Raw genomic sequence first — 9,691 nt, forward strand, 5'->3', positions numbered from 1 at the left:
TGTTTCCGTCAGCGCCAGGAAGTCGAGGGACTGGAGGGTAGCATAGGCTGGGATGAAGTCAGCCTTGTTGGCGGCAGAACGGCAGTTCCAGAGGCTGCCTGAGACCTGGAACTCCAGGTGTGTGGTGCGTGCAGGGACCACCAGGTTAGAGAGGCAGCAGCCACGCGGTGTGAGGCGTTTGTGTAGCCTGTGCGGAGAGGAGAGAACAGGGATAGGCAGAGGCATAGTTGACAGGCTGCAGCAGATGGCTACAATAATGCAGAGGAGATCGGAATGAAATGAACTAAACATCTGGGAAAGGAGAGAGCAGGCCTCCCTCACCAAAAAAAAAAAAAAAAAAAAAAATTACAATTTGAATTTAAAAAAATAAAAAATAAAAAAAAAATATATATATATATATATAACTCTCCCAACTTCCACCTCAGAAACTATAATTGGTTCACTGAACCACCCGAGTAAAACTCTCCCAACTTCCACTTTAGAAATTAGAATTGTTGTAAACTACAGCAGACTGTTATCAGTAGCTGTAATTAAGTACAGCAGCTACCAACCACCTAACGTTAATGTCTCGGATGAGGTTAGAAAAACAGCTGAATGGTAGCAGCTAGCCAAGGCTCTTCGCACTCTGGGAGGAGGACACAACGGAGTTGTCAACCGTGATGGCGAGATCATGGAACGGGCAGTCCTTCCCCGGGAGGAAGAGCAGCTCTGTCTTGCCAAGGTTCAGCTTGAGGTGGTGATCCGTCATCCATACTGATATGTCTGCCAGACATGCAGAGATGCGATTCGCCACCTGGTTATCAGAAGGGGGAAAGGAGAAGATTAGTTGTGTGTCGTCTGCGTAGCAATGATAGGAGAGGCCATGTGAGGATATGACAGAGCCAAGTGACTTGGTGTAAATGACCTGGAGCCAGTGCGTTTGGCGACTAATATGTAGTGAGGGCCAGCCAACAAGAGCGTACAGGTCACAATGGTGGGTAGTATATGGGGCTTTGGTGACAAAACGGATGACACTGTGATAGACTACATCCAATTTGCTGAGTAGAGTGTTGGAGGCTATTTTGTAAATGACATCGCCGAAGTCAAGGATCGGTAGGATAGTCAGTTTTACGAGGGCATGTTTGTCAGCATGAGTGAAGGAGGCTTTGTTGCGAAATAGGAAGCTGATTCTAGATTTAACTTTGGATTGGAGATGCTTAATGTGAGTCTGGAAGGAGAGTTTACGGTCTAACCAGACACCTAGGTATTTGTAGTTGTCCACATATTCTAAGTCAGACCCGCCGAGAGTAGTGATTCTAGTCGGGCAGGCGGGTGCAAGCAGCGTTCGATTGAATAGCATGCATTTAGTTTTACTAGCGTTTAAGAGCAGTTGGAGGCTACGGAAGGAGTGTTGTATGGCATTGAAGCTTGTTTGGAGGTTTGTTAACACAGTGTCCAATGAAGGGCCAGATGTATACAAAATGGTGTCGTCTGCATAGAGGTGGATCTGAGAGTCACCAGCAGCAAGAGCGACATCATTGATATACACAGAGAATAGAGTCGGCCCGAGAATTGAACCCTGTGGCACCCCCGTAGAGACTGCCAGAGGTCCAGACAACAGGCCCTCCGATTTGACATATTGAACTCTATCTGAGAAGTAGTTGGTTAACCAGGCGAGGCAGTCATTTGAGAAACCTTTTATCGATCGCGGTTATAATATAATTTGGACCTTTAGCATGGCTGAGGTGCACCCATGACCAGCTCGGAAACCAGATTGCATAGCAGCGAAGGTACGGTGAGATTCGAAATGGACAGTGATCTGTTTGTTAACTTGGCTTTCAAATACTTTCGAAAGGCAGGGCAGGATGGATATAGGTCTGTAACAATTTGGATCTAGAGTGTCACCCCCTTTGAAGAGGGGATGACCGTGGCAGCTTTCCAATCTCTGGGGATCTCAGACGATACGAAAGAGAGGTTGAACAGGCTAGTAATAGGGGTTGCTACAATTTCGGCGGCTAATTTTAGAAAGAAAGGGTCCAGATTGTCTAGCCCAGCTGAATTGTAGGGGTCCAGATTTTGCAGCTCTTTCAGGACATCAGCTATCTGAATTTGGGTGAAGGAGAGGGAGGGGGGGCTTATTGAAATTCTCGATTATCGTAGATTTATCGGTGGTGACAGTGTTTCCTAGCCTCAGTGCAGTGCAGTGGACCTAGGTCATAGAGTAGACCCATGTTGGCATATCAAACCATTAAAAAAATAAGTATTTTAATTTGGGATGGTTCCTTTTCAGTTTGGGACGATTTAAATTGCACTTCGGGACGATTCTGTGACTGTGATGAAAAACATTATTCTCGAGTCATGTATGTAGTAGCAAGCTAGCTAGCTAACATTGGCCAGAAAGTTAAAGTCAGAGGAGAGAGAGAGTGGTGTGCAGCGCCCCAGAGGTGAATACAGAGAGGAACCGATTAACTCCATTACTGACTATTAAATTATAATAGTAGTGATATAATAGTAGTGATTGATTGATTAATAGTAGAATGAAATGCTCTTGATGTACTGGACTCATGATGGATCTCCTCTCTCTCATTTCTTTCCATCATCTAGAGGGATGGATGACTGGGCCATCAGGCTGCCTGCAGCCACACATTAATTAAAATGTTTATGAAATCAAATAAACCAAAAAGCAAACTGTTGGGGTTTTTCGATTGTTGATGCTTTATGATTATTTTAGAGCAATGTGACTTGTATTAACACTATTTCACAATATTTCACATTGTGTTAACACCATTTCATAATAATGTTTTCTGGAGAAAAAAAACATACGTCTTAACCATTCACTATCAATCACTTCTATAGTTCAGATTCAATCATTTGGTGTGATGAACTAATAACAAAGGGAGAAACGCCGAGAATATTTAGATTGTCATTATGGAGACACCTATTGGACGAATGTGGCAACTCCTCTCTTGCGGCAGAAAAAAGGGCTCGTTTTTAGGCCTTGTGGGCGGGTTTTGAGTGATCATTGACATTGGCAGAACATTTCCCTGCGCCCACTGTGTTCCTGAGATTGTGAAGATCAGCACCGGGGAAATGTCGAGGGTTTACATTGGAAGATTGAGCTATCGAGCAAGGGAAAAGGACGTCGAGAAGTTCTTCAAGGGCTATGGGAAGATACTTGAAGTTGACCTGAAAAACGGGTAACAAAATTAACGCCTCGTCTCGTGTAGCTCAGTGGTAGCTAGCCGCGTTGTGATTGTGGCCTAGTCCTCGTAACCAGGCCCAAGCCTCTTGAACCAGCGTTGAACGGACGTTTATTGAAGATTCTCATAAATTGCTTTAGTTTGATGACCTAGTTATTATATATTATTTACTTAGCTAGTTAAGAATTTCAAAAACGGTTTGCTACAGAAGCAAAGTTGGCTAACTTGGGTTAAGGAGTTACTGCTGTAGTTAGCGTCAAGCGTGTTTTGCTAGCTAGCTAGCTAAGGTGCTAGCGCACTTCATTGTCGTGTTTGTGTCTAGACGGAGTAGCCATGTTGTTAGTTAACAAGCCAGCTAGCGTTAGAACTTACTAGGCGATTTTTTCTTTGAATGAAATCGCAACCACGTGTCAGAAGAGGTAACTACATTTACATTTTAGTCATTTAGCAGACGCTCTTATCCAGAGCGACTTAGTTAGTGCAAACATTTTTCATACAGGCCCCCCGTGGGAATCGAACCCACAACCCTTGCGTTGCAAACGCCATGCTCTTATCAACTGAGCTACACGGGACTACTAGCTAGGTAACTTTAGTTACACGTTCATGAAATCTTCATAATTAAGCTAGCTACCTAGCATCTTCAAACAACCGTTGGGCATGCTAAATTGACTTAGATAACGTTACGATAACTATCTTAAGTTACCCCCTAACTGGCGGTGTGTATATACTGTTTATGTAACATAGCTAAGTTAGCTACAGTAGTTTGCGTAACAGCCAACGATAATAGTGCAATGCTACTGGCATTGTCGAACTTCCAGCAACTCTCATATTATGGTATCTGGTGGACGAGACAACATTTACAAGGCCAGTTACAAGCACTCTAGCCACCAGTAGGAATGACAGTCAAAGTCATTAACTATATACTGTAGATGCATGGGTCAAAGCACTGTCTTGACTAAATATTCTCTTAGCTAGCTAACAGTACTCTAAACTACACCATACTTACAGGTGGAATTAATGTGGCCCCTCTAACACCCTGCAGCAGTAGTGGCACATTTTAGATCTGTGGCACATATGAGAAGATTATAAAATATTGCATTATGGTATATGAAATGGTCATTTGGGTCTGGCGTGAGTAGTTTTAACTAGTCACATCATTTGATCCCAAATCTGTGCCCCCTCATCTCTGGCATAACATCCTCTGTCTCCTATGTGTCCCCTCGTCTCTGGCCTAACATACTGTCTCCTATGTGTAAAGGTATGGGTTTGTTGAATTTGATGACCCCCGCGATGCAGATGATGCTGTGTATGACCTGAATGGGAAAGACCTGTGTGGGGAGAGGGTTATTGTGGAGCACACAAAGGGGCCACGGCGAGATGGCAGCTATGGCTCAGGAGGAGGCGGTGGCGGCGGAGGTGGAAGAAGTAAGTATACAATGCAGTGGTGTTTTAACATTAGTGGGGATTTGAGATTGAGGAGGCCAACATGGCAGCCGCATAGTACGTGGGATAGGCGACTACTGCATGACATCTCAAGTTTGTCCTTGGTGGTTGTAGTTCATATAATTGGGTTCCTTTACATTAACATTTTGGTTATTTAAGAGACACTCATATCCAGGCCGATGTAGTCATCTTAAGGTAGCTAGGTAAGACAAACACAATTTTATGTGTTTCAAATATAGTTAAACCTGCCACGTGCACCAGATGTCGTCCATTCTTTACCTAAGTGGTTTTACGTCTTGAGAAGATGAGTCTGAGTGCCATCTGTTCAAAGGCTTGTTGCTTCCTTGGTGATAGTAGTGATGGAAACTTAGTAAAATAAACACAAGCAGTACCATACTGGTATCCATGGTCACAGCTGGCACTGTCATCCATAATCTGGGTTGTGTTTGGCTCTCTCCACGGTCCCACTACACTGTAAAAGGATGATTGCACCCCTTTTATGATTATGACAAATTGCGCCAAAGTTTTTCTGTTTTTAGAGGACATTTCTACATAAAGATCGCTCCCATTTGCTGTAATTTCAACTGGTTTCAGGGAGAAGTGGTTGCCATTGTTCTGTCCCCACTCTGTTTAATAGGCCACACGTCGTCTCCTTAGCATACAGGTGTGTTGGACAGGTTGCCGGTTAGGGAACCACCTTTTTTCTCTAGCGTTCACGGAGCTCGTAGTACAGACCGAGGCCTTCATGGTACTCCACAGTAATTGTTTGACTAATGGGTGTAGAGAAGACATTTTACACCCGAGTTGTTGAGGGAATTCAAATTACATGCACCACTGCCACCAATGACATGCCGTTATCTTGGGAGCCCGTATGCTTGATTGTAACTGTTACAGGGAAACAAATGCACTTGTGTTCATTCGCTTGATTGAAACTGTTACAGGGGAAACAAATGCACTTGTGTTCATTCAAATTGTCGGGGGAAACTAGCTTGAGATTTACTACCGTAGAATATTTGCTAGGAAAATGTTCTAATGTGATTTGAATATAATAAATTAACTAGCTAATTTGTTTTGAGTAATTTGAGAATCTTGTGTAATCTACTGTTTTATTCAGGAATATTTTATTTTTGTTTTAATTAAATGAATGTTGAATAATAAAGGTAAAGATTTAACAAAGAACCTCCAATGTTTTAATTAAAAGAGTCCTTTGCTGACTGCCTGCCCCTATTGCTGGCCTGGCCATGGTGTCCCCTTTCCAACCAAGAGTGTGGTTTGACCATTCTGGGTCCCTGGGCAGACCAAAAAAGGGAGCCATTGTGAATGAAGACCGCTTGTCCCATTAGTCCCAGGCCGGGTGGTGAGGATGCCATTGGGTTAGGAACAGATGTGGGTTGAGCTCTTATCGGTGCCTGAAACAAATGTGAAATGTCTATATATTTAGATGTGCTAGTTAAAAACTTAAACTTTTAGTGTCACCGTAAGTACTGTCTTCAGTCAGTCACATAGTTTTTTTTTTTTATGTAGCTTTTCATTTTGATTTAAGTTCGTATGTAGAGTTTTGTATTCAGTTCTACCCAAACTTGAATCAGGTAATTATTTAGTTGTTTAGATCTTGTTGAAGAGAAGGGATAGGTAATGTCAGTGTTCTTGATGGAAAATGTGCAGAGTTTTCTAGACCAGAGTAATGTACAGGTTTGATTTTCTTTCCCTTTTTATGGATAGCTTATTTTGTCTTTACCGCCCCCCCTACATTTTATAAGTGGTCATTTGTTTACAGAATGTAGCTTGGAGTTTAGTATTGAGGCTGTCCTCTCAGTGTGTCCCCTGCCCTAATTGTTGCTGCTCTGTCCTTGTTACCTTGAAGGCGGGGGAGGGTATGGGCGTGGTGGCAGAGACCGATATGGCCCACCAGCAAGGACAGACTATCGGCTGATTGTTGAGAATCTGTCCAGCCGCTGCAGCTGGCAGGACTTGAAGGTATGGTGACGACGGGTTATTCAGCAACGCTAATGATAACACTCTCTCTTCCTTATGATTTCTGCATCCTACGTTTAATGTTCGAAGAGAGAAAAACATATGATCCTTTTCCAATATTTTTTTACATTTTACATGTACATTTAGTCATAAGGTCAGTGTTGGGGTAACGCGGTAGAGTACTCTGATAACTTTTTTTTGTTGTTGTGGTAATGAGTAACTTAATGCGTTTTTCAATTTAAGTAATCTGTTGCTTAGTTACTTTTTATAGAAGGTAAAGTAAAAAGACAATATTTGTACCTTATTAATTGCTGGTACAGCCAGTTATAGATTATAGATTACGGACGAGGCTATGCAATTCAAAGGTAGTAGGCACCATCTACTGAACATAAGAATGATCAACGCACACAAGATATCTTTAGAGGGGTTTCTGGTAATGCAAAAGTAATGTAATGTGTTACTTTCCACAGTAAGTAACGTAAACAAGTTACCTCTATTGGAAGTTAACATAATGAGTTTTAAAAGTAACGTTTCCAATACTGCATAAGATCCATGGCACTATCCACTGAGTTTTTAAAACTACGGTGCCAATAAATCAGCACAAACTACTTTTTCATTTTATTTCTGGCGTCTTGGAGCTAAAGTTGGGTTCATGTGTATACCCTGCTAATGACAGTACCAAAACAGAGTGAAGGAGAGCAATGGACAATACAGCGAACTTAGCAAGACTGGCAGTTTGTGGTTAGTGTATGGGGGGGCTGCCATCTTTTGGACCTCCGCTATTGTCATGCTTGAGCAAACTTTTTATGGCGATGCATAAATCTCAGATTTCCTGCAGTTTTCCCCAGACAAGTACATATAGAATGCATATATATATAGAATGAAAACATGTCTAACATATACAATATTAAATGGCGTGTATAAATTCAATAGGATCTTTGGTTTTCTCACCTAATCCCAACCTTTCCGTTTCCTTCACCAGGACTACATGAGGCAGGCGGGTGAGGTGACGTATGCTGACACCAATAAGGGGCGCCGGAACGAGGGGGTGATAGAGTTCAGGCTGTACTCTGACATGAAGAGAGCCCTGGAGAAGCTGGACGGCACCGAGGTGAACGGCAGGAAGATCCGGCTGATTGAGGACCGCCCGGGGGCCAAGCGCAGCAAGCGCTCCTACTCTCGCAGTCGCAGCCGCTCCCGGTAAATAAGAATGAGGGGGGGCTGCGTCCCAAACGGTTCTCTATAGTGCACTACTTTTGACTAGGGCCCATAGCGTGTCCCATAGGGCTCTGGTCGAGAAGTGCACTATGTAGTGGGTAGAGTGCCATTTGGAGCACACAGACTGGCTTATCTACAAATCATAATGAGTAGTTGTATGAAATTATGCAAGATGATTTGTAGATCGGTCTCTTTGATCAGGCGACTGAGTAGAATTTCTCCTCTTAAACATGGACTATGTAGTCAAAGGGATGTGGTGATTTCAGTTGCCCCCCCCCCACCAAATGTATTGTTTTCCCACCAGTTCACAATTAAGGTTCGCAATTACATTGGACTGCATGTCACCCCTAACCCCTCAAGCTTCTTCAAGGTACATGGCTTACCTTGAACATACGTGGTCCTCCCTCTGTCCCCAGGTCTCGTTCCAGGAGCCGTAGGTCCCGAAAGAGCCGCAGCCGCAGTGAGAGCAGCAGCCGTTCCCGCTCTAGGTGAGGCCCGGAGTGCAGTCAACGTTTAACTCATAGACCCATACCCAAGGGTGACCCCTGACCTTTTTAATGTGTGTCCCCCCCCCCCAAAAAAAAACGATTCCCTATGTAGCACACTACTTTTGACCAGGGCTTGTAGGGCTTCAGTCAATAGTAGTGCACTATATAGGGAATAGGGTGCTATTTGGAACACACACGTAGTCATTTTTTTTAGGGAAGTCATTGTAGACGTTTCTTTTGGATACTTGTTGCACTCAAGTGACATCAACAGTAACTTAAAAAAAAAAAAATCTATTTACCAAGAGCTCTTGCCTAAATATGGACCTTATGTAGCTTCCCAGATGTCCTGACAGATGTCATGACCAGCTAGTGCTAGGGGCGGTGGCTATTTTTACATTGCTGCAGTTCAATTACGTTTTAGGTAACTGGTTGTCTGTCTGCGCCTTCCTATTTCCCAGGGGTGCTGCCTCCCGCTCACGTAGTCGCTCCCACAGCAAGAAGGACAAGACCAAGGGCCGCAGAGAGGAGGAGCGCACCAACGGTACCCACAAGGCCAAGGAGGGGCGCGGGGGCCGAGAGGAGGGGCGCAGCAGGAGCCGCAGCAAGAGCAAAAAGAGCACCAAGAAAGAAGGGAAGAGGAACAGGAAGGATGAGTCCAGGTCCCGTTCCCGCTCTCGTTCCAGATCAGGAGCCAAGGATTGCTCCAGGAAGTCCGGCTCGAAGACCCGCGAGCCGGCCAAGAGCGACGATGAGGGAGCTGCAGCCGAGACGGGAGCCCCCCGCTCTCGCTCCCACACCCCTGCCGAATCCAAAGCCAAATCCAAGTCAAAGTCCAAATCTCCATCTCCCTCCCCGGCCAAAGCCCATTCCCGTTCCCCCTCAGTCTCCCGCTCAGAGTCCCGCTCCAAATCTCGCTCCGCGTCTCGTTCTCGCTCCCGCTCTCGATCACAGTCCTGAGCTGGGATGGCAACATCAGCCATCCATCGTGTCCCCCCCCTCCCCCCCTGCGTCTGGCCCTTTTTGTTTTTTGATAAATAGTTGTAGGTGAAAAAAAAAAACAGGCACACACTCTTCCTCATTTCTTATAAATATACAGTGCTTGTCGGTCATTCTGCATCTTTTTCCAGTAGTTGTCTCTTAAATCGAGGTATTTGTAAAATATTAAATGTGTGAAATAAGTTTGAGGGTATTTGCTTGGATAGATTTTTATAAGTTGAAAAGGAAATGTTCTGTAGTAAGTGTCTTAACCTTTGTATCAATACTAGCATACCGTGCTGTCAATGTTGTGCAGGGTGGGGGTTGTTTTTATTCCATTGTTGCATCTTTTCACTTTGTGGGAAATCCTTTAATCAGTTACTTAAAAAATAAAATAAAAAGCCTGATCTGGAA

At 44.1% G+C, this 9,691-nt stretch overlaps 1 protein-coding gene across 1 annotated transcript; it reads left to right on the forward strand.

The window, feature by feature from the left end:
* The first annotated feature begins 2,984 nt into the window (after positions 1–2,984).
* Positions 2,985–9,691, forward strand: LOC121572247 (serine/arginine-rich splicing factor 6). The gene is made up of 6 exons (XM_041884215.2): positions 2,985–3,176; positions 4,438–4,604; positions 6,487–6,599; positions 7,579–7,796; positions 8,231–8,302; positions 8,761–9,691. The coding sequence occupies exons 1-6, from the start codon at positions 3,070–3,072 to the stop codon at positions 9,257–9,259; spliced, it is 1,176 nt and encodes a 391-aa protein (XP_041740149.1). The 5' UTR covers positions 2,985–3,069; the 3' UTR covers positions 9,260–9,691.

The sequence above is a fragment of the Coregonus clupeaformis genome, chromosome 8 (genome assembly GCF_020615455.1).
Source record: "Coregonus clupeaformis isolate EN_2021a chromosome 8, ASM2061545v1, whole genome shotgun sequence".
Classification (NCBI taxonomy): domain Eukaryota; kingdom Metazoa; phylum Chordata; class Actinopteri; order Salmoniformes; family Salmonidae; genus Coregonus; species Coregonus clupeaformis.

Coding starts and splice junctions, on each gene's coding strand:
- LOC121572247 (XM_041884215.2), top strand. CDS start 3,070: ATGTCGAGGGTTTACATTGGAAGATTGAGCTATCGAGCAAGGGAAAAG. Junction 4,605..6,486: donor TGGCGGCGGAGGTGGAAGAA/GTAAGTATACAA, acceptor GTTACCTTGAAG/GCGGGGGAGGGTATGGGCGT. Junction 8,303..8,760: donor AGCAGCCGTTCCCGCTCTAG/GTGAGGCCCGGA, acceptor CCTATTTCCCAG/GGGTGCTGCCTCCCGCTCAC.